General features: G+C 39.9%; 1 protein-coding gene across 1 annotated transcript in view; it reads right to left on the bottom strand.

The window, feature by feature from the left end:
- Window positions 1-26,410, bottom strand: part of LOC145392141 (uncharacterized) — a 79,296-nt gene that overhangs the window by 28,491 nt on the left and 24,395 nt on the right. Inside the window, exons 2-10 of the mRNA XM_080266592.1 lie at window positions 7,679-7,774; window positions 7,071-7,220; window positions 5,810-5,938; window positions 4,084-4,224; window positions 3,799-3,915; window positions 3,410-3,559; window positions 3,165-3,281; window positions 1,684-1,821; window positions 1,421-1,537 (exon numbers count right to left, since the gene is read on the bottom strand). Of these exons, the coding sequence (XP_080122718.1) occupies window positions 1,421-1,537; window positions 1,684-1,821; window positions 3,165-3,281; window positions 3,410-3,559; window positions 3,799-3,915; window positions 4,084-4,224; window positions 5,810-5,938; window positions 7,071-7,220; window positions 7,679-7,745 (1,126 nt within the window). The 5' untranslated portion in view covers window positions 7,746-7,774. The remainder of the gene's footprint in view (window positions 1-1,420; window positions 1,538-1,683; window positions 1,822-3,164; window positions 3,282-3,409; window positions 3,560-3,798; window positions 3,916-4,083; window positions 4,225-5,809; window positions 5,939-7,070; window positions 7,221-7,678; window positions 7,775-26,410) is intronic.

Genomic DNA, 26,410 nt, shown 5'->3' with positions numbered 1-26,410 from the left:
CACTGACTTCCTCACTCCGCATCTTTCACAAATCACATTATTTCGTATCCTATCCACCCTCTGTACTCCACATACATTCCTCAGCAGTCCCATCTCCTCTGCTCTTACTCTTGACTTTTCATTTTTATGCCACACCATAGTCTCACATCCATATGTTAAAGTTGGCACTAACACTCCTTCATGTAAGCCTCGTGCAGTTGCAACACTTAAACCTCTGTTTTTTATCAAGGCCTTCATTCCACCAGATACTTTTCTTCCTTGTGTCACTCTGCTTTCAACTTCTTTTGCACATTTTCCTCTCTTTTCTATCACTGTACCCAGGTATTTGAACTCTCTCACCAATTCCAGTCTCTCTCCATTCACTGTTACATTGCACTGGGAGTCACCTTCTCCCTCAATAACCATCACTTTACTCCTTTCTACATTTACTCTCAAGGAACGATGCTTACAGACATCAGCAAAACTCTGCACTAGCCTATCAAGTTCTTGTCCGGTACTTGCAAGCAGTACTACATCATCAGCATACAACAAATTTTGAGATATTCCATCCATCACCATTCATTACCAATGCCATCCCTCTCTCCATTACACGTGTTTTCACTTCTCTCGTTATCCCATCCATATATACACTGAACAACCATGGGGACATCACACAACCTTGTCGCACGCCCATACTGATCGTGAACCATTCACTTAGATGTCAATTAACCATGACACATGCTTCACTACCATCATAAAAACTCTCAATGGCACCTAGCAGCTTACCCTCTACACCATACATGTGCAAAACTTTCCACAATCCTTCCCTGTCCACTTTGTCATGTGCATTTTCCAGATCCATGAATGCCATAAACACTTTATGGCCCTTCTCACAAGCCCTCTCTACTATCTGTCTCACTGCAAATATTTGGTCCACACATCCTCTGCCACCCCTAAAGCCACCCTGTTCATCACTCACTAGGACTTCTGATATCTCTCTTACTTTCTCAATAATAATTCTTCCATATACCTTCCATACCACACTCAGTAAGCTTATGCCACGATAATTCTTGCACTCACTTCGTTCACCTTTATTTTTGTACAGGGGTACAATCACAGCCTTTTTCCACTCTGCAGGGACAGTTTCACTCATCCATGCCTTCTTACATATCTCCAACAAGCACTTCATTCCATTCTATGCACTACATTTAAGCATCTCTGCATACACCTCATGTATATATATATACATACTGACATTTTTATTTTAATATCAGCAGCTGTAACATTTAATTGCCAACATAGGTACAGGAGAGGATTCCCACACACTTATCACTGAGATGAAATATTACAAGACTTTACAGCACTGATGTACTGAATGCACTGCATTAAAAATAAAGGAAAGGATGTGTAGGATATATAAGAGTGTAGTTGTGACACTAACGGTTAATGCAGGCTCTGGCAGTGCAGATACCACGGCCCTCCACACAGTTGCACCAGTTACAGTCCTTCCTCCACCGTGATGTTCCCTCACACTCCGGCTCAGATGTCTCATCATAGTCTGCAATAAAGATTTTAAAGTATTTTAAAATCTTAAATGTTTAACATAACTTCCTCCAAGTAAAACTAGAATTACAAAAGAATACTGTACAGTACATTATATGCAGTGGACACATTACTGTACATTTTCCAATGCTGTTGACTTACTAGGTAAACATGCTCTCTGTGTACAAACACCAACACCATTGTTACACGAGCACCAGTTACAACTCTGCCGCCACCGTGACCCTTCAGTGCAATCTGCCTCTCTCACCTCTACTGTTGGAAGCTGAGGGTGATTCCCACCTGAAAACAGAGTAACCAGTTAAAACACATTCTACTATACTGTCACTCTCCTCTACCTTGATGCTTGGCTTATGTATCCCCATCTTCAAATACACTGTTTTCTAAACCACTTTTCTTCATAACAAGAACTCCAGTCCCTTCAGGATACATGGTACCAATATATACCAGTATTCACCTAACATACATTTACATAAATAAACATTTGTATGAAAAGTGGATGAATTATGTAAAGAGGAACACTGGACAAGGGCTTGACACACCTCTTTTTCCTTGACAGTCAACAAATTCCTTCAATCTGGCAGGCAATGTGAAGTGCACAGAAAAAAAAAAAAAAATGTATGTGGATGGTTAGGAATGTGATTTAGACCTGAGAGTCTAGGGGGTTACACAGTGAGTGAATGAGTGTCTGGCTCATATAACTGGGCATGCTGTTGATAGTTCTCCCTCTATTATGGTTTCTTTTTCCTTGCTTTCTACACCATACGTCACCTCAGCCTCAAATGGGAGAGATTAGGATGACAATTATGATGACGACAATGATGATGATGGTCGCAGTATGAAGCACACAACAAAAGAGTAAGACTATGCAAGATACTCTCTGATACCTGGTTAGGAATGGGAAATATGTAAGGCAGGACACAATTCTCACTGATGATTGTTGGCAAACTTTTGCTTGCCACCTAATATGGAGTGGCATTCTAACAATCTGGTGGGGAAACATGCACAAGAGTAGGTCTGGCAGACAAATATGAGGGACTGTGAGGAATGCTGTGTTGATGTTAATGTAGTGTGGTGGTAGGGGTGATAAAGAGAGAAACACTTTCAGAGGATATGGCTATATGATGGAAAAACACAATGAAAGCTGGATGGCTGAAAGAATAAGTGAACATTGGAAAGGAATGAGATTACTGAAGTAATGAGGGGAGCTGTTGTGTCTAGAAAATACAGGATATTGTGTAGGGCCAATATATGTTTGGGAATGTTAGTAGTGCTGTGATGACGAGGGGCAGACTGAGATGGATTGTGCACTGGGAGAGGACTAAGGATGACAACTGGGTGAGGAAAGTGAAAAGTGTGAACATCGAGGGTAGGATTTCGAGAGACTGGCCAAAAAAGACCTGGGATGAGGTCACACTGTGTGACCTCAAGGATAAAGGACTGAATAGGGAGGCTGCTAGAGACTGAGTAGCATGGAAAATTGTCATTAGGTGACCAAGACCAAAGTATGCATGCATGTTGGAGCCTTTGTAAACAATACGATACGATATGATACAACCCCATGATTGAGTCAGACAATAGTTAGATGCATAAACCATACAAAAGACTGTAACTATGACACTCACGATCAAAGCAGGCTCTAGCAGTGCACACACCACGACCCTCCACACAGTTGCACCAATTACAGTCCTTCTTCCACCGTGACGTTCCCTCACACTCTGGCTCAGACGTCTCGTCATAATCTGCAACATTAACATTTTTAAAAAGATGTGAAAACACTTAAACAACAAGGTTAGCTGAGAAGTACAAAACATTACAGTACACGCAACACATTACATTATTTATCGCTGTTAAAGCACTGTTGACTCACTGGGCAGACAGGCCTTCTTTGTACAAGTGCCAACACCATTTCTACATGTGCACCAGTTACAACTCTGCCGCCAACGTGACCCTTCTGTGCACTCCTCCTCTCTCACAACACCAGTCACCTGAACTGCTGGGCGCTGTGGGAAATCCTCACCTGCAAACAAACAATGGAAACACTAAGTAAAAACTTTTTATATATATTCTGACATTTTTATTTTAATATTAGAAACTGTAACATTTAATTACCAACATAGGTAAATGAGAGAAGTCCTGTACACTTATCATTTAGATGAAATGTTACAAGACCTTACAGCACTGAAGTACTGAATGCACTGCATTAAAAATAAAGGAAAGGATGTGTAGGATATATAAGAGTGTAGTTGTGACACTAACGGTTAATGCAGGCTCTGGCAGTGCAGACACCACGGCCCTCCACACAGTTGCACCAGTTACAGTCCTTCCTCCACCGTGATGTTCCCTCACACTCCGGCTCAGATGTCTCATCATAGTCTGAAACATTGTTTATTCAATTAGTGAAAATGAATATGCATTAGATTTAAAATTTTTTCAGACTTCTAATGTATAATAAATCCTCACAGGAGGCTGAACTAAAAACTACAAAATATGGCTGTACTATACAGTACCGTACAGTGTGATGCATTACACTGTTATACTCACTAGGCTGACATCCCATCCTGGTACAAGTTCCAACTCCATTCCTACACCTGCACCAGTTACAACCCTGCCGCCACCTTGACCCAGCCGTGCATTCTGCCTCCACTCTAACTCGTGTCCTGGTCACAACTGGATCGGGGTAATCTGTAAAGAAATTTCTCGCATGAAATATTTTTCTTCAACTTGATCACAAGGCATCTGAAGGTACAGTGGTTAGAATGCCCCAGTCAGAGTGGTGGCTGGTCATCTACCCTCAAATAAACAGTACTGGAAAACAGTAGCCTAACCTCAGGTCCTTGCACATGACGGGAGGTAAAACAAGACAAGCTGTAGTAGTAGTAGTAGTTGTTCCCTAGGCAGTCTGGCCGAACAGCCCCGAGTCCCTTAGGAAGGCCAAGGCTGAGACCGGGCTTTCCCACAAGGTTCTCAAAGAGTGTATGCTGTGTTGTTGGCATAGGTGATTGTGTGCTAATCTCTTTCAGTAAACCATTCGGTCAGTCAGTCACTCCTGATTATTTTGAGCAGACGATGCTTCACCCCCACAGACTTTTGCAATAATCTACATTTTAAGAGGAGCCTGTGGAGTCACGTGGAGAGACAGGCTGACGAATGAGGATATAAAGGAGCGTTGCGGTGTGGATGTGGATGTGATATGAAGCATTATGAGGAACACACTGAGGTGGTTTGGCCATGTGGAGAGGATGGAGGGTGAAAGACTGACAAAGAGAGTGTATGTGAGTGAGGTAGAGGGGGGAAGAGGGAGGGGGAGGCCGAGGATGAGATGGAGGGATGGGGTGGAGAGGTATATGAGAGAGGGGGGTGTGAGTTGGGAGCAGGGCAGTGAAATGGCGGGGGACAGGGCGACTTGGAGGCGATTTGTTTGTGGCCACCCCAAACGGGATTGAGGCGTCTGGCAATAGATAGATAGATAGATACATTATGGCCCTCATGGTCGTGCATCGCTTCATTATGACCAGAAGGTCATTTATCTAACTAATATTTTGGTCTTTTTTTCATACTCTGGTAAGTCTTAGCTATGTTGAAAGGAAGTTAAAAAGAAAATGTCACAAATTATATGTTTCAAAGTAATATACAGCAGACCCTCCAAATTCTCTTATTGAAGGGGCTGATAAAAGATACTGTATATCTAACAGTTCCAGTTTTAAAAAAATTCCATCTGAACTGAATTAGACTGCCTGCATATAGCATGAATAAAGCAGAAAAGACATCACCATAATGAAGGGGTTAAAAGTAGCTACAAATATTTGACTGATGTTTCACCTCTTCTACTTCTCATTTACCCCTGCTAGCTGACAATCCAACAATGAGAGAGGCTTGTATGTTTCCCACACTTTGATGATTCTCTTTGATATGACTTATTAGGAAGGCAAGTGACATATATAAATGGGAAGTAGACATATGGGGCAGTTGCTTAATGACGGATGTGGGTCTGCTTGGTCTGTACAGTATTACACAATATAATTTTTTAAAATACCTGGTACAGAAAATCGAGGGAACTTTCAATTCAGCAATACATGTAGCTATGCAATTTTATAGGAAATTTTTCTGTTGCTTGCCATGAATTTAATTGTAAAAGAAAAAAAAAAAAACACCATCATAATCATCATCAAAGTACAATATAGTAAGCAACTTACACCAATGACCTGCTGCATAATATTTTACAACAGAGCTATTACAGGCATACAGTACTTTAGAATGCTGTACTAACCATAGATACAGCCCATGGCGGTGCAGATGGCGCTTCCATTAAAACAGGTGCACCAGTTGCAGTCAATCTTAAATGAGGCATGGCCTTCACATTCAGGAACTCCTGACGCTGCTGCTTGTTGTGAAAATCCTGCAGTGGAAGTCAACAAACAATAATGCAGTTAACACATGCAAAATTCATTTATTGTAGTTATTTATTTATTTACTTTTTATTAATTCTGAGAGGCTTTATAGAGTCAATCAAAAGTATCACCCTGGAGTTCATTAATATCCAAAATGATCAATACAGCCTGTTATGTTCCTGGATGATAAATATATTACCGACTGAATGTGCATATCATAACAGTACTTACTAGGAGATGCCATGCAAGTGCTGTAATATAAAGTAGGCCTATATGACATCCTCATTTAAAACAAGTTAATCTACATGGGGTTGAATCATCTAGGATATTCCAACATCCATTGTCTGTGTTGTCAGATTGTTTTGCATGATGTGTGCACCCATACTTATGATTGAATATACGTGCTTGATTATGCCAACCTTCTTCACCACATGGCTGCTGTCCATGCTGCATAAGCTATGGCAGCACCCCTGTTCAGTTCTGTAACCCTGAAGTCATTCTGTAGGACCTCATCTCAAGTCTTCTTAGCTCTATCTGTAGGTGCTCTATCCTCCACATTCACACTCAAAATTAACATAATAATATAGTACACAAACTGCACCAATATAAAAATCATTTGACCACCCACTAATGTAAGCAAATAATGGTCATTCCTAAAATCATCCCGCAGTACTTCTATAGCCGACATTATGATACTGAAAGCTTAAAACTGCATAAGCCTTCACCCTCTCATGTTTAAGAATGTAGACACTGTAATGCTGTTGTTTTTGACCCAAGCTTCTGCAAATGCGAACCCGGCAGACTGTAGGCTAAAGATGCCCGCAACTTATAACCTCTTTTTGTGGGACAGGGAGGGAAGTTCAGATATTTGTATTACTAGAATGCCAAATTATACTGATGCCACAATATTACAATGTCCCACACTAACAATAACGTGGCCACGGATCAGTGAGGCAACACACAGTAGAAGAATGACCCATCTGCTGTAATGGATGAATTCTGGCTTGACTCACTGACAGGACACAGCCTCTTGGTACCCATGGTCTGACCACCATGATGGAATGAACAAAACCATCCTGAGTTTGCAAAATTAAAGTAATATATCCTCAGAGTGAAGCATTTCATTCAGGCTACACTCACCAGGGGGACACAGTTTCCTGGTGCATGCAGCCAGTCCGTTGGCTGTACACATGCACCTGTTACAGTCACGCCGCCACTTGGCACCATCTTCACACTCCCTCTCATCATCGCCAACAGGTATGGGGACTGCCTCACGCTTCGTTCGTCCTCCTGGGTGTGATTGTTATTAGTTACTATATACCTCTTCACTGCACTTTAATACTACCTTTCTTTACCACCCACACATACTGTAAGGGGATGGTTTCATGCTTGCCTCCTCTTGAACTGGCAGACTTGTATGGAAAATGCTGCAACATTTTGGGACACATCCCTGACATACTTCTGACCCCTCAGTTCAGTGATGTCTTTTATCAACTTATTCTTGCTACCTCTAGATGATTTTATTCAGTTCTTTTAATGAAGGGGTAAATGATGGCTGTATCTATTTCCTTATTCTTGCTACTTCCACACAATTTTACTAAGCTTTGGGGAAACCTCTTTCAGTGAAGGGGTAAATGAAAGCTATATCTAACACCACTGTTTGAAAAATCTGGTAATAACAAGAATAAACTTTTAAATATGTTCTAAAAGTGAAGGGAATATGTTCAATCCATGACACCACTACCTACCCGCACATGCTATCTCTGTGCACGATTTCCTGCCATCGATGCAATAGCAGGTGTTGCAATCCTCCATCCATTCTGAACCATCTTCGCACTCACGCTCTGCAATGGAAATAATAATATAATAAACCCTCATTCAAATGGACAGATTATGGGAGAAAGGCAGTCCATTGAAAAAGACTCTCCATTAGTTCTAACTGTTGCTGAAACAGCCTAAGTAATAATGAATAAACAATACTATGCACATACACACTGATACAAAATTATTCATAAATCATTAAAAAAAACACACACAAGTACACTGTATGTCGAACACAGTATAGTACCCTGTACCTTTAGACAGAATATATGAAGAAAAAAAAAAAAAAATCAACTCAACCAGCTGGATAAGTTTATTGTCTTGGTGGGAGGAGGACCCAGAAATGTGTAAAAAAAACAAACAAAAAAAAACAGTACATACGCAATCTTACTGTATATGCAACTTAACGTTCTAAAACCTTTTCTTGTTACCACAAGACAATTCTTTTCTCAACTTGAAGGATCTCCTAGTGAAGGGGTTAATTAAGATTATCTCTAACTCCTCCAGTCTGAAGTCTCTCCAAAGTTGAACATAATCATTTGTAGACGGCAAGAACAAACTGAAAACTGATCATCAGATTAATGGCATTATGCTTAGAAGGGTTTATAAGTACAGCACCAGCAACTGTACTCACCACAGTACTCCAAAGTACACAAGACATGGCCATCAACACATTGACAGGTGTTGCAACCATTGTTCCACGTTGATCCTTCCTTACATCTGGCCAAAGCTGGAAGTGAAAATGAATAGTTCAGACTACAAGGTCTGCATTCCTTGTACCTATTCCTTAGTGCTGTATCTTGCCTATTACACATCACTATTGAGCTGTTTATATCCTTTTAGTACACTGCTGACAGTACCGGGGAGGGACTGCCCGGTTATACAACATCCTTCAGTCCCCTCCTTATCTCCCAAATGGAGAATGGTGGACTGTGGAAAAAGGCAGTTTCACCCTCTAGTCCACCAGGTTCATGTTCAGATAAGCCAGGGGCAGTAACTACTATTACCACAGTACCAACAAAGACTGCACATACATGGACAATACGGATGTGCGTTATACAATATAAACTGGTCGGGACGGGATGCTACAGTACTATGGTACCCCAGAGTTTAACATGAAAAGTTACTGAAGTTACTGAATGAGAAATATTTGCCCCATCAACTGCTAAGGTCATCTGCAGTGTTTTGACAAAAGACCCTGAATGGAAAGTAACAAGTAACTAAGACAAACAGAAAAAAAAAGGGGAGGGGGAATCAACATTAAAATATAATAAATATATAACAGTACTAGTCTAGCCCATACTGGCCTCTGCAGAGTGTAGGAGCCTGAGGTTAGGCTACTACAGTCTAGAATATTTATGAGTAGGAGGCCAAACCGTGCCCCAGATGGTAACATTTTATATGACAGGAAAACCTTGGGTTGCCTCTAGAATTCAAACCACAGTATATAAGCCACAATCCTTCCTGGCCCCGATAGCTTTACTCTGGTTATATAAAGGAACAGGAAGTAGAGAGTAAATCAAACTGAAGGTCAGGTCCACTGGTAGGAAAAATATGTGCCAACTCCCCACCCACCTCCCACTTTTATATGAACTGTAGTAAGGGGAAAGTCAGCATAATAAAAAAGTAGTAAGGGGAAAGTCAGCATAATCAAAAAATAAAAAAAAGTACTGTAATACGAAATATAAATAAATAAAATAATAACAACTAATCTTATATTACTTTCTTTGAGGTTTAAGGGTGCAAGGCTAGGGCTACCATAATCTACTACATTTAAGGGTAGATGACCAGCCTACTTACCTTGATGACCATGCCTGATCAGCAAACATCCAGTCACCTCTTGGAAATTGAAGTTATCACATAGGAAAACGAGGTAGGATGGAGTCTATGAAACAATGGGCATTAGTAACTCCTTGTGATATATTTTCTATTCTGTTCTTGCACTGTTCTTGCTACAACATACAGATGATTTCACTCACCTTAGGTAAGACTTTTCAAGTTGGTAAGGTCAACTGCAGCCTTCATTATACTCTTCTCCAACACACATACTTCTACCTTCAATAAAATCTCTTAAATACAGCAAGAATAAACCAAATAAAATACATCACCAGATTCACAGGGTTAAACCCTCAAAAGGAAGACTGATAAGTAGTCACGTTTGAAGAAGGAAACTTACATATATGAAATATGTCATCTTTACAGAAAGAAAAGAGGGACATACCTGTTAGCTGCACATCAACATTGAATACAAGAGTAGAATAAACCAAGTTGAATAGGGGGATGCTTGGATAAATTACTGATAAGGTTTTAGATAAGGCAGTAGTATATCACAGAGCCAAAGAATATTTTATTAGTTACTCAGAACAGTAACAAAGAAATCAAAGCCACAACTTAATACATGCACAAAGTCCATCACCATATAAGAAAGACCTTACATTTTAATAAGTATTTGTGAAACCCATTATGAAAGTAATGTGTATCAGACCTTCCTACTTCACTACAGATGTGCTTTGTTTTCTGGCATGCAGGCTATGCACAGTCAATACTCAATGAGGTGCATGGAGAGCCAGGCATCTTGTGGCCCTATATTCTGTTCATTTTAACTACACATAAAATTGTCATGTTTCCAACTTGAATGCCAAGCTATAACAAGACAATAATGCTAAAATATGGTGCTAGGCTTGAACTGAATATGATGCTAGGCCTGAATGAATTAATTCTATGGTAAAGAGCTGTTGAAGTGTCTAATTCTGGCAGGATCGTAGCCAGAAGCTTCATCCATTATGTAAAACATGAGGCTGATGTTCATCATTGTCATCATCATCATAAACATCACCATCATTACTTTCCTCCTCCTCCTCTTCATCATCATCATCATCATCAACACCCTCCACCTCCTCCTCCTCTTCCTCATCATCATCATCATCATCAACCCCCTCCACTTCCTCTTCCTCTTCACCATCATCATCAACACCCTCCATCTCCTCCTCTTCCTCATCCCAATCATCATCATCATCATCATCATCATCATCATCATCATCATCAACGCCCTCCATCTCCTCATTTGCATCACTATCATCACCCTCCTCCTCCTTATCATCATCATCACTGTCCTAACCATAGTGCCTATTCAAAATAAATTGTGTGGGTAGGATCTAGAAATATGAAATCACAAAAGCAATAGACCCATCAAAAGGGAATATATTGTGTTCTTGTTATGTGTCACATTTAAGTTTATTCAGAAATATTGCCAGTGAAAATTTTACCAACACACAAAATGTTAGAGGTTTTCCCAAACAACCAATACTGTAAATTGGGTGAAACTGCCAAATCAGCTTTAAAGGCAAAAGTATTTATTTTTGTAGGGACTTAATACTGCAGCAAGAAAGTGCATAAAAAAGGATGAATTATACTGAGGACTTGTTATACTTAAAATTTCCATTTACTCCCTTTTTACAGTGGCTACAACTTACATGAGTACAGTAGTAGTAGTAGTAGTAGTTGTAGTACCAGTAGTAATACATTACTAGTACAGTAGTAGTAGTAGTAGTAGTAGCAGCAGTAGTAATACATTACTAGTACAGTAGTAGTAGTAGTAGTAGTAGCAGATCTTCACAATATGATTCCCCAATGGATGGAGGTGAATTGTAGCAATAGTAGTAGTTGTAGTAATACGGTAGTAGTACAGTAGTAGTACAATAGTAGCACAGTAGTAGCAGTAGTAGTAGTACAGTACCCTTGCGTCCAACATGCATTTGTCCAGCATGATTCGCGTCCAGCACGGAGAGCAAAAAATTAGTACGATTTAATACGATTACTTACTGTAACATGGGTGCATTAGCACAACACGGACGGAGCTCCGAGAAGTGGGCAAAATCCGCAGAGTTCGCCTCTAGCACAATCACCCCCGGTCCAACATGGTCATACTGGACGTTCCTGTGATGCTGACAGCCAATCAAAACTTCTGATCAAGTTGTCTCCCCTGCCCGCTATCGTGACTTGATCGTGATGTTGCCCAATTAAAAACGCTTCTGCTCTCATGTGAGGTTTTGTTTAAATTTCTCCCGCCACAGCGCCACTCAGTTGCATAATTCGCATTGGAAGGTGCTTTTTTCTTGCTGCATTTTCTGCCCTTGCTACTGCATTTTACCCTGTTCACAATACCCTGGAAGCCTTCTGAGAACCCCAAGAAGCGGCAGCACCTCTCTCAGGCCACCAAGCTAGAAATCATTGAGAGGAAGAAGAAAGGAGAGAGGAATGTGGACATCGCCAAGGCCAGCAAGCCCACCAACACTATCCTAAAAGGTTAGTTATCATTCATAGTACAGTACCATTTATTATAATGACAATAGTACCAGTATATGTATATGTATATGGTAGGTATTTAGGGTGACTTTTCCTAGGGTTGCTGACATAATTCATTTTTCCCCATAAGCTCTGTTGTTTGTCCAACACGTTTTTGGTCCAACACGGGACCTGTGCATGACAATATTACCGTGTTGGACGCTAGGGTACTGTAGTAGCTGTAGCAGTATAGTAGTAGTAGTAGTAGCAAACTAGGCACATCTGAAAGTAAACCCAGTGGTCTACTGACTGAAGTTGCACCTATCCTACAGCCCACCATCCTCCTTCTGGGGGGACAGGAAAGGAGTTGGGGAACGTTTGTATAATCACGCGGCTCCACCACCCAGTTATGTCAGTCTCACCACATGAGGGCAACCCTCTCCAGCACCACCACATATATGGAAAATTTTGAGGTTTTGAAACATCCCTCACACACAATGGAAGCCTTACAGTACTAGGTGGTCCAGGTACTTCTAGCTTCTGTTTATTGTAACAGATGATAGGGCAAGAAGACTGAAAGTTTTTCTACCTGCTGAATGAATTAAACACACTTACAGTAGTAATATTTACTGTAAACTGATACTAATTGTTCCCAGGCTTAAATTCTCTTCAGGCATGAACAGATAAAACTGGCAAGCACGTATAGTGATGAAAGCAGTGGAGATAAAGTGGAGAGAAAGGCAGGGTAGGTGGGAAGGGCACGAGAAGAGAGGTATTATTGGTGATGTAGGTTTTTTTGTGTGTCCATCTCTGGTCACCGACTTGAGCACCCATTCCTGGAGGCCCAGTAGTCTTCCTGCATCCCACACCCTATCGCATGTCACAATTTCCATGCTAATATTCGCTCTTTATACTGAATACATGCTACAGCCGTCATATGTTGGACTGGCGTAATGGTACTGTATTAGAAAGGATATTTTTATAACATATCAATGGGTCTGGTTGAAGATAGTTATGTCTGCTTTAATGAAATTCAAATCATGTCACATGATCATGATCAGATAATAAACCAATCTTAATCAGTACACTCCTTTCTTTCCATAATTCAGATGTATTAAAAAAAAAAAAAGTCTCTTCCCATAAACACTCAGAACACTCATTTTCTTTTTCTTTTTTTTCACTCATATAATATCTTCTTTCTTCCTGTAAATACTTAGTACATATATTCATTATTTTCTGTATTTCAGTCCTATCTATTTATTTTTCTTTTCTATTAATATTCAGTACACTCACCATTATACAGAACAACCACAACTGACACAAACAGAAAGACAAGACTGTACCACCAATAAACACAAAGGCAAGAACACAAAATGAACAGAACAACAGAGACTGGAACATCATACAACAGAACAACTAAAACAGCAACACCAATAAACAGAACAAAAATCATACTGTAACATCTTCTATGGACCTATCACACACACACTTTATCAATATTAGAACACATCAGTGCCAAGGAACACTGACAGAACATACAAATACTGCACGAGAGAAACAATCATACATGGAGTCGTTAGAGCTGCAGTACTTACAAATCAAATACCTACAGCAGCAATACTTATGGTATGATCCAGGGGAGAGATACCTTCGCAAAGTGGTACAGGATAACAGGGTGGGTCTGATGTTTAGTTATACAAATGCTCCTTAACTCTCTCCCTATCCTTCCCCACAAAATGAGGATAGTGGACTGCAGTAGAAGGGCAACTTTAGCCTGCTGTTCAGCAGGTTCACATCCAACAGCAGCAACAGTATTTATGAACCAAACAAGTGAAATAAAAAGGTTACACTTCAAATAATTCGTAAGTTGGCTGTACAATACTTAATGTTGCAGTTCCTGTGAAAGCATAATTACTGTACAACTCATTGAAAAAGATCCAATTACAATCTAATAACAAAGGTATCAGTGGACAGTCTATAGTCTGCATCAAGAAAAATGATGAAAAATACTGCACAACTTGTTAAAAATGATCCAACTGAATGCCGATAATAAATGGACAAAAAATGTGTAACAGAAAAATTATGAAAACATGCTAAACACAATTGCAGCAGTTAATCAAACATTTATGTACTTCATAATGACTGCCATTATCTAATCAGTAATTCATTACTAGGTCTCCCTAGATTTACTATGACATTTCTATTGAATGCTGGCACCACGAGGATATTACTTATATCTCAAATGTTAAAAAAAAAAAAAAAAAAAAAAAAAAAAAAGACAATCTTTCCTGTACAACAGCACTGCAAGAATATGAAAGCAAACCCCCCGCTAATACCATTACACCAGTCCTGTATGAGACAGCCCTAGTATGTATTCAATATGGACGGTGGGTGTTAGAGCCGAAGTGGTGACATGTAGAGGTGTATGGTGTGTAGGAGGACTACTGGGCCTTGGGAGCAGGCTGTGAAGCCTATGCCCAGAGTCGAGCACATGAAAAAAAAAAAAAAAAAATCTGTCCACAACGTTAAGGAATAATTCTTCATAAGCTGGTACAGATTCTTCCGTACCCTTCACTGCACGAGAAATATCCAATTATCCAGTTATGATCCAACACATTAAGTCTTATCCAACATTCTGTCCACAGGGTTGACTAACAGTTCTTCACAAAGTTTGGTAACTACTATATACATTTTTCCATACCTTACACCACAAACAAGCAAGTCATCAACCAGTTATGATCCAAAATATTTGGCCACGTTATATCCACATTTGGAAGTTGTTCACTGGGGAAATAGAACATAAATGGAGACATTCCGAGTAACTCCGAAACTGCTTTATCTCTCCAATAAAACAATTCTTCTTGTGCTGGAGAGATCCATTCATTTGGTGACACTGCTGTAATGCTGCACAAACATCCCTCAACTATTTCCCTATCCCTCAAAAGCAGGATGGTGGACAGGAGTGAAAGGGCAACTTCAACCTGCAGCCTACCAGGCTCACATTCACAAATGGCTGCCTGGGATCAAAACAACAAACCACAAATAACCTTTCCAAATGCAAGTGTAATTCCTCCAAACATATGGCCATCCAGTTATGATCCTGATGGCACATTATCCGCCAGGTACTCGTGGTGGCATGACTGGTGGCTCTTCCATTTCTGAGGTTGCAAAAAAAATAAGTGAATATAAGCCTGTTGGGTCATCAGGCCTTTTTCCTGTATTTAACCCCTTCAAGCCAATGACATACTTCCCTGTTTTATTCTTGCTACCACCAGACAACTTTACTAAACCTAGGACAAACCTTTAGATGTGAAAACGTTATTGAAGGTTACATCCAACTCCACTTCAAAATCTTCTCCAAAGCTGAATAAAATTGTCTGGTGCTACCAATAATAAAATCATACACATCATTGGATGAATGGTGTTAAGGGCCATGATACAGTACAAACTCTCCAATCCTAAATACTTGGGTTCAGAAGCTTTAATGAAAATGAAAAAGTCTTGAATGTAGAATAGTAATGATAACTAAAAGAAAATAATTGGAAGATATCTTGCAGTACCGTTAACAGCAGATTCAGTGAAGTACTGTCCTGTACCTTTAGTAATTAATCTATTATCTCTTACTATACAAGTAAAAAATAAATAAATAAATAAATAAAACAATCGATGACTGTGTCACAAGATAATCTCAGCACCCCTTATCATAGGAAAAAAACAGTATTCTGAAAAGCAGAGGTATCCGGAAATCAGACTTTCAGATCTAAGTTTTCTAATGTATTAAAACAGCATGAGAGAGTGAACTATCCCCCAGATTTTTTTATACTAATTTCTGAAGCTTGTGATTATAACAGAACACATCTTACTTCTGCATCTTCTGCATATCATTGCTTAATACCCTCAAATGTGAGCTGCCAGCTGATGACATCTAACAGGTACAGGTGCTCCATAGGTGACCATCAATAAATATGGGGTTTGCTTATACTTCCATCAGCTCAAGCTTTAAAAATATGGTCATAATACTTCCACTACCACATATTAACAGGTACTTTTTGCTTACCAGTGTCAGAGTTGAGGCTATTTCACTTTAACCATTCTCATTTCTTGAAAAATTTCAGTTAATATTACTTAGTTTAAGCTTCAATGATAACTTGCAGGTGCTAACATTGCCCAAGTTAATGTTATTTCACCTAAACAATTGTAAATTCTTGATACTCTTCTCCAGTTAACAATACTCAATTTATGCTTTAAAGACAACTTGGAGAGGGAAGGGATATGTATGTAAAACAGCAACACTGGTGAGAATAAATGCAAGTGCAGATTGGCCAAAGTCTTTACCCAAATCTACTCAACCTGATTTTTATACTATTAATAATAAACTGCGACTGTAACCTTAAACTTGTTACACACACACACACACACACACACACAGGATTCGTGGGGAACTATGTTATTAAATATAATAATGAATAATGTGATGACGCAATGGGTCAAAGAAGAGACACGGTTTCGAGGTGAGGACACACCAGCAAGGATAGATTTACTGTTCATCAAAGAACCCGATGTAATAGAATCATTGGAATATCTCTGTCCTTTGGGAAAAAGTGATCACGTGGTCATTGAGTTCCAGATGTTAATAGGAAAATTCGAGCCAAGAGACGAGCTTCATAGACAGGGAAGATACAACTTTGGCAAAGCAAATTTTACAGGATTGAGAAACTTTTTTGAAAATGCGGATTGGAGAAAATTCAGAGAAACAAGAGAGATACAGAGGAAGTGGGATATCTTTCTAGACCTCTATACTTTGGGAGTGGAAAAATTTGTACCAAGAGTAAGAGGGAAAGAAAACAGGAAAAAGGAGTGGTTTAATAGAAGGTGTATGATAGCAAAAACAGAGAGAGATAAGGCGTGGAACAATTGGAGAAAGAGAGGTAACGACAGAACAAAGGAAGAATATAAAAGAACAAGAAATGAATACACAAGAATACGTAGAGAAGAAGAAAGGAATTTTGAAAAAGGTATAACTGACAAATGCAAGGATGAACCCAAACTGTTTTACAGATTTGTTAATGGCAAACTGAAACAAAAGGAAGGAATCACCAAGCTGAAAGTAGAAGGAGAGGTCTTTAAGGATGCGGCAATGCAAGCAGAAATAATGAACAAACATTTCCAGTCAGTTTTCACTAAAGAAAAGGAGCTTGTGGAAGGGGACGGAGTGATTAGAAATGTTCCGGTGATGAAAGATATAAAAGTGGAGGTACAGGAAGTGTATAAATTACTGGAAACTCAAGATGTAAAGAAAGCCCCAGGACCTGATGGAATTTCTAATTGGGTACTGAAGGAAAGCAGAGAACAACTGGCGGATAAAATTCACAGTTTAATTGTATGCTCACTGGAAGAAGGGAAAGTGCCAAAAGAATGGAAGAGGGCAAATGTGGTACCAATTTACAAGGGAGGAAACAGGGAAGAACCCCTGAATTATAGACCAGTGTCTCTAACCAGCATGGTCGCAAAATTGTGTGAGAGAATCCTGAAAGACAGATGGATAAAATATCTGGAAGAGATGAATATTTTGGCTGAATGTCAGTTTGGATTCAAAAGTGGAAGGTCATGTGTTTCAAACTTGTTGAGCTTTTACTCAAGAGCGATTGATGTGGTACAGGAGAGAGATGGTTGGGTGGATTGTGTGTACTTAGACTTAGAGAAGGCCTTTGACAAGGTACCTCATAAGAGACTAATGTGGAAACTAGAATATATAGGAGGACTAAAGGGGAAACTTCTGGAATGGATGAGAGACTTTTTGAGAGACAGACAAATGAGGACAGTAATAAAGGAAAAGATGTCTGGATGGAGGGAAGTAACAAGTGGAGTCCCTCAAGACTCAGTGTTGGCGCCAGTAATGTTCCTGATTTACGTAAATGATATGGTAGATGGAGTGAACAGTTATGCAAGTCTGTTTGCTGATGATGTAAAGATCTTGAGGAAGATAGAGGTTGAGGAGGATTGTAAAATACTGTAGGATGGATAGGATACACAATTGGAGCCGGACGTGGGAAATGATATTTAATGTAAAGAAATGTAAAATATTGGAAATGGGTAAAAGTACCAGGAGACCATCACTGAATTACTTTTTGGGTAATGAATTAATCACAAAAAGGAGAGAAGAGAAAGATTTGGGAGTGCTGGTCCAAGATAGTTTGTCACCACAAAAGCACATTAACAAGATAGTTGGAGAGACTTATAAGCTCTTGACTAACATAAGAGTAGCATTTCATTATATGGATGAGGAAATGATGAAAAAATTGATAGTGGCCATGATCCGCCCCAGGTTAGAATATGCAGCAGTAGTGTGGTCCCCACACAAAAAGAAAGATATAAACAAGATTGAGAGAATACAAAGAACAGCAACCAAGATGGTCCCCAGTCTGACAGACCTGTCATACAGAGAGAGGCTGGAAAAACTGGATTTGCCTTCGTTAGAGGAAAGGAGAAAGAGGGGAGACATGATTGCGGTGTTCATGACCATGGTGGGAGTAGATAAAATTGACAAAGAAGATCTGTTTGTATGGGATAAGAGAGCAACAAGAGGACATGGAATGAAATTGAAAAAGTCAAGCTGCTTGAAGGATATCAAGAAATATAGCTTTCCTTACAGAAGTATAGACTTATGGAATAGCCTGGACAAAGAGATCGTCCAGTCTAAAAACTTAAACGAGTTTAAAGTTAAATTCGACTTATTGAGAAACAGCGACGGAAACCCACGAGCATAGTACATTTCGTGTATATCACAATTAGGTATATTAGGTAAATACTTAAATATTTGGAACGACTTAGACAAAGAGGTGGTGTATGAGAAAAACATTCATGTGTGTAAAGGTAGACTTGATAAATGTGGATATGGAGACAGGACAACACGAGCATTGCTCAATTCCTGTATACTACAAATAGGTAAATACACACACACACAAAAGGAGTGGTTCAATAGAAAGTGTATGATAGAAGGTGTATGATAGCAAAAAAGAGAGGTACACAACATGGAACAACTGGAGAAAGAGAGGTAAGAGCAGAACAAAGGATGAATATAAAAGAACTAGAAATGAATATACAAGAATACAGAGAGAGGAAGAAAGGAACTTTGAAAAAGGTGAAACAGACAAATGTAAGGATGAACCCAAATTGTTTTATAGATTTGTCAATGTCAAATTAAAACAAAAGGAAGGAATCGCCAAACTGAAAGTAGAGGGAGAGGTCTATAAAGATGAGACAATGCAAGCTGAAATAAAGAACAAATGTTTCCAATCGGTTTTCACTAATGAAAGGGAGTTTGTGGAGGGGGAGGGAGTGACTAGAAATGTAGTGATAAAAGATATAAATGTGGAAGTGCTGGAAGTGTATAATTACTGGAAACTCAAGATGTGAGGAAAGCCCCAGGACCAGATGGAATCTCTAATTGGGTACTGAAAGAATGCAGAGAACAACTGACAGATAAGATTCACAGTTTAATTGTGTGTTCTCTGGAAGAGGGGAAAATGCCCGGGAATGGAAAAGGGCAAATGTGGTACCAATTTATATGGGAGGAAACAAGGAAGAACCCCTGAATCACAGACCAGTATCCCTAACCAGCACGGTCGCAAAATTGTGCGAGAGAATCCTGAAAGATAGATGGATAAAATATCTGGAAGAGATGACTATTTTGGCTGAAAGTCAGTTTGAATTCATAAGTGGAAGATCGTGTGTTTCCAACTGGTTCAGCTTTTACTCAAGAGTGATTGATGTGCTATGGGAGAGAGACGGTTGGGTGGACTGTGTGCATTTAGATTTGAAGAAGGTCTTCAACAAGGTACCCCGTAAGAGACTAATGTGGAAATGAAAGCATACAGGAGGACTGAAGGGAAACCTCCTGGAATGGATGAGAGACTTTTTGAGAGACAGACAGATGAGGACAGTAATAAAGGACAAGATGTCTGGATGGAGGGAAGTAACAAATGGAGTCCCACAGGGCTCGGTGTTGGGGCCAGTAATGTTCCTGATTTACATAAACGATATGGTATATAGAGTGAACAGCTATGCAAGTCTGTTTGCTGATGATGCAAAGATCTTGAGGAAGGTAGAGATTGAGGAGGACTGTAAATTGCTGCAGGAGGATCTGTACAGGATACATGATTGGAGATGGAAGTGGGAAATTATATTCAACACAAAGAAAATGTAAAAAATTGGAAATGGGTAAAAGTACCAATAGGCCATCACTGAATTATTTGATGGATAATGAACCAATCACAAAAGTGAGAGAAGAGAAAGATTTAGGAGTGCTGGTCCAGGATAGTTTGTCACCTGAAAAACATATTAACAAGACAGTTAGAGAGACGTATAAACACTTGACTAACATAAGAGTGGCATTTCATTACATGGATGAGGAGATGAGGAAAAAATTGATAGTGGCCATGATCTGCCCCAGGTTAGAATATGCAGCAGTAGTGTGGTCCCCACACAAAAAGAAAGATATAAACAAGATTGAGAGAATACAAAGAACAGCGACCAAGATGGTCCCCAGTCTGGCAGATCTGTCGTACAGAGTGAGGCTGGAAAACTTGGATCTGCCTTCCTAAGGGAAAAGGAGAGAGAGGGGTGACATAATTGCAGAGTTTAGGACCATGATGGGAGTAAATAAAATTGACAGAGAAGATCTGTTTGTATGAGATAAGAGAGCAACAAGAGGATACGGAATGAAGCTGAAGAAGCCAAGCTGCTTGAAGGATATCAAGAAATATAGTTTTCCTTATAGATGCACAGACCTGTGGAACAGCCTGGACAAAGAGATTGTCCAGTCTAAAAACATAAACGAGTTTAAAGCAAAATTTGACTTACTGAGAAAGAGACGGGACCCCACGAACGTCGCTCATCTCCTGTATATCACAATCAGATAAATAAAATTAGGTAAATACACACACACACACACACACACACACACACACACACACACACACACACCACTTACACTCTTCTTTCCATGCAGTTACCCTCATAAAAACAAAATGGAACAAAGCTCAACGTGTATAAAATAAAAGGGTGAAAACAGATGGTACTCACCACAGATACCAATATTACAAACAGGCTCACTATTGAGGCAGGTACAGACATGACAACCCTTCGTCCAAACAGGGTGTTCACCATAACAACGGTCAACACCGGGCCCTGTTAAGCCATGATTAAAATTGTACATGGATTTGTATAAAAAGTGGATAAGTACAGAATGGTCCACAAACAGTACGCCAACAGAAACTCGGCTGGCAGTCTCTTAAATGTATTGGGTATGGCTCATTCTGCTGGTCTGTGTGTGGGTGTGGCAGTGTGAACTGGAAATTAATGCATGATAGACAATGATAATGCTGACTCAGTTGTCCCCATAACACCCAAGAAATCATGTGTCAGAATGTAAAAGGATGTTATGGACCACCCTGCTGATCCTGAACTGTATGTATATTTCATAGGAAAATTATTCCAGTGCAAAACATAAGTATTTATAAGTTATTATTCATCAAAAATGTATTATGAGGTCTTGCATTATCAAAACCATAGTTGATTTGTTTCTGTATGAAGGAAGTGGGCTACGGTCACAAACTGAATACCAAGTCACAGCTTCATGAGACTCGATGAGCCTTAATTATGAGGTTGGAATGAGTCTCCTTGGTTACTAATCAAATGAATCCTCTAATATGACGATCTGCTATCAACTAAGCTGAGAGGTCTTTGTCATGTGAAAACAAACCAATTATAGTAGAGTTGCAGGTCAGTATTGTACTAGCCTACACAATATAGTAAAACAAGAGAACAATACCAACACAATACTAAGACACCAACAATAACAACATAATACTCCAATAAAAAGGAAAAAAATCCCTGACATTAGATACAGACAACTGCTTAAAAACACTTTGTGGCTATTGGCTACAAACTACACAAAAAAAACTCCCAAATTAAAATAACTAATGACAAACAAAATCATGAAAACAATTCACTGCCAGTAACGGAAAACCAACAACAACATGAAAACAACTAACATATAATAAGCAGAGACAATAAAACAAAATAATAACTGTCTGATAATAAGCAGAAAGACATTAAAACAAGAAAACAATTGTCTGATAATAAGCAGAAAAACAATAAAATACGAAAACAACTGTCTGATAAGAAGAAAGACAATAATACATGAAAACAACTGTCCAATAATAGGCAGAAAGACAATAAAGCATGAAAACAACTGTCCATAATAAGCAGAAACAGACGACAGAACATGAAAATGACAGATACTTGGCTGAAACAGACAAAAAAAACATCAGGAAAACATTCATTCATTCATTCATTGCCAGACGCCATGTATCACAAACGGGGTGGCCAAGGGCTTAGAGTTAATTGTTTTACAGGAAGGGGCACTAATCCTCCACCAACCCCACTTGACACGTAGGGAGAACATTATGCCAACAGCATCTGGTGTTCCCAGGCGGTCACCCAGACCCAACGTTGCTTAACTTCGCTGATCGGACGGGAAGCGGTGTACTCAACGTGGTATAGCTGCCAGATAATACCCCAAAACAGACAAGAGCAACAACATGAAAACATCTGTTCATTAACAAGCAGGGGCAGAACAACATGAAAATGACTGATATTAGGCACAACCAGACACCAACATGAAAACAACTATCCAATTATAACCAGAAACAGACAACAACAACATAATCACACCCCAGTCCAATCCAAACCTGTAGAGGAACACTGGGAGATGCTGATGCAATGGGGAACTCCTGGCTGGTGACACGAGCACCAGGTACAGCCTTGATGCCAGTATGAGTACGGCAAACAAGTGACAAACTCTGGCTGGTTCGACAGTGGGCCACGATCCTCTATGGAATTCACATAAGTAAGTGTTACATTGGAGAATTTACAAGTAGATTTAAAATACAGCAACTTCTCATATAACGCATGGGTTATGTTCCTGGAGAGGTCGCATTATCTAAAAATGCATTATTTAAAATAATTTTCCCATAAGAAACAATGGTAATATTGGGGGTTACGTTCCTGGGCTCTGGGAAAGTCTACCCATTTGGGAAGTTATCCTACTCTAAACTTAAAAGCCCTACTCTAAACTTCGGCCCTAGTTGGGCCAAAGCATTGTTTACTTCTCTCTAAACACGTACAATACTGTTTTCTTTTTTTATGTGGATTTTCTTTCAATTTTACTTCTTTCACGGCATTGTGAAAGGTCCTCAACATTATTAATGCATTAGCAGGTCATAGAAACCATACAGTAAAAGCAACATTTTAATCTTGGTAAGTAGGTCACAAACAATAACAACACACAGCATCACTTCATCAATGTATCACTCATTGTTTGCTGCTGTCCCTCATCACCCCGCTCCCCCACCTCCAGCCCTCCCCCACCTCCCGCTGCTCCCCTTCCTTGCTCTATTGTCCCTCCTTGCTCTGCTGTCCTGATATGTAAAGACTTAATTTACCATAATGAAACAGATACAATATATATTTTTTTCCAACTGAATAAATCAAACTGTCCCCGAGACGGTCTATCAGCTCGGGACTGTCCAAGGCGCGCGAGGCTAATATGAAAAATCACGTATGTGTAAAGTCGCGTTAAATCGAGAAACCCTTGTTAGTTAAATATATCTCCTTAAACATTTGCTCGTGTTAAAATGAAAACGCGATGTTTAAACTCACGTTAGTTGAGAGGTTACTGTACACAGTTTAAAATTATGCAGCTGTTGCTATGACCTCTACCTCATCAGGGTGTGAACCTGGTGGACTGCAGGCTGAAGTTACCTATTTCCTGTTGTCCAACATCCTCCTTTCAGAGGATAGTGAGAAAGATGAGGGTTGCTTACTAATAGTGCATGATACCAAGTGAAGGTAAGCCATTCCAGGAGCAAATCATACAATAAATCATTAAGTTGCCTATAGTGACATGTTTTATTACAATCAAGTCCACAGCCAATTACAGAATATTTACTACTGGATGGGATTAGAGTGTCTGGCAATAGATAGACAGATTTATGTTTAACTCTAAATTACAAAGTTGCTCTGCCAATTTAGCTCCAGTTAGATTAATACATAAAAAATGACACCATGCTCCCTCTTAAGGAATCTCTAGACAAAGGTTGACCATTGTACAGCTGATGTTTTCTATACGGTGGAAGCTAAACCAAGTGCAAAACCAGCTAATCATCCCCCAACAGTTGCTGAAAACTGTCAAGAAGTGTGGTGATATTGGAGCCTTTTATTTGCATTTGTGGCTTCTGCGATTTTTACCAGTTTGAGAAGGTAAATTTGAATATATTTCTGCTTATGGTATATTATAAGCATTAATTCACAACTGAACTGCTTACATGTAGTAACTCAAAGACCATTGCTACCACAAGTAGCCTAAGTTACACCTCTACCAATTACACCTTTATTTCCAAATAGCCAAATGTCTGTTTATATATCTATTGCCAGACGCCTTAATCCCAGAAGGGATGGCCACAAACAAACCACCTTCATGTCACCCTGCCCCCTGCCGTTTCACTGCCCAGCTTACATCCTCTTCTCTCACATATGTCTCTACTCCATCCCTCCATCTCAACCTTGGCCTCCCCCTCCCTCTCCCCCGGTCCACCTCATTCACATACACTCTTCTCATTACTCTTTCACTCTCTATCCTCCCCACATGGCCAAACCACCTCAATGTATTTCTCCTAAAGCATTGTATCACATCCACATCCACGCCACAATGCTCCCTCACTTCCTCCTTGGCCAGTCTGTCTCTCCATGTAACTCCACATGCTCCTCTCAAATAACTCATTTCCACTGCTCTCTTGACTTGTGTCCTTCCAACAAGGTTCAAGCTTCACTTCCATACGTTAGAGCTGGTATGACAATACTTTCATGCAGCAACTTTTTTACTTCCATACTCACTTCCCTGTTTCTTATCACTGCTTTCAAAGAACCAACAACCTTTCTTCCTTCTTGTACCCTTTCAAGCACTGCACCCTCCAAACTTCCATCCTTACTCATCACACTACCCAAGTACTTAAAGGCATGTATATTTTCCATTTCCTCATCATCCATCCTCACTGTACATATTGTGACTTCATTTCTCTCAAAGACCATAACTTTACTCTTCCCTACATTCACCTTTAGATTCCGTTTCTTACACAATCTCCCTGACTCATTTACCCATATTTTCTCAGTATTTTCAACATTTCATGTCTATCCACCCTGTCATATACTTTCTTCAAATCCATGAAGGCTGCATACAACTTCTTTCCCCTCTCAACACACTTTTCCACTGAAGACCGAAGAATTATTATCTGATCTACACAACCTCTTCCTTTCCTAAAACCTCCCTGTTCTTCTCCAGCTAATTCCTCGGTTCTTTCCCTAACTCTCTCAACAAGTATCCTACCATATACTTTTACTATTATGCTAGAAGACAAATGTCTATCAATCTGTCTATCTATTGCCAGACGCCTTAATCCCATATGAGGTGGCCACAAACAAATCACCTCCACGTCACCCTGTCCCCTTCCATTTCACTGCCCTGCTCGCAGCTCACACCCCCCCCTCCCTCAAATACCTCCCCGCTCCATCCCTACATCTCATCCTTGGCCTCCACCTCCCTCTCTCCCCCTCCACCTCACTCACATACACTCCTCTCCACTCCATCCCTCCATCTCATCCTTGGCCTCCCCCTCCCTCTCTCCCCCTTCACCTCACTAACATACACTCTCCTGGTCAGTCTCTCACTCTCCATCCTCTCCACATGTCCAAACCACCTCAGTGTGTTTCTCCTAATGCTTCCTACCATATCCACATCCACACCACAATGCTCCTTCACATCCTCATTTGTCAGTCTGTCTCTCCATGTGACTCCACATGCTCCTCTCAAATAACTCATTTCCACTGTTCTCACTCTTGACTTGTGTCTTTCCAACAATGTCTAAGCTTCATTTCCATACATTAGAGTTGGTATCACAATACTGTCATGTAGTAACTTTTTCACTTCCATGCTCATTTCCCTGCTTCGTATCACTGCTTTCAAGGAACCAGCAACCTTTCTTCCTTGTTGTACCCTTTCAAGTACTTCACCCTCCAAATTCCATCCTTACTCATCACACTACCCAACTACTTAAACACACTCACCGTTTCCATTTCCTCCTCATCCAACCTCACTGTACATTCACTGACTTCACCTCTCTTAAAGACCATCACTTTACTCTTCCCTACATTCACATTTGGATTCCATTCCTTATACACTCTCCCAAATTCATCCACCAAGCCTTGCAGCTCCCTTCATCTTCACTTAACAACAGTGTATCATCTGAAAACAAAGG

Source organism: Coenobita brevimanus, chromosome 21 (genome assembly GCF_032717465.1).
Source record: "Coenobita brevimanus isolate Jiangsu-jjx chromosome 21, ASM3271746v2, whole genome shotgun sequence".
In the NCBI taxonomy this organism is placed as follows: Eukaryota; Metazoa; Arthropoda; class Malacostraca; order Decapoda; family Coenobitidae; genus Coenobita; species Coenobita brevimanus.
This window is presented reverse-complemented; position numbering and strand designations above follow the sequence as displayed.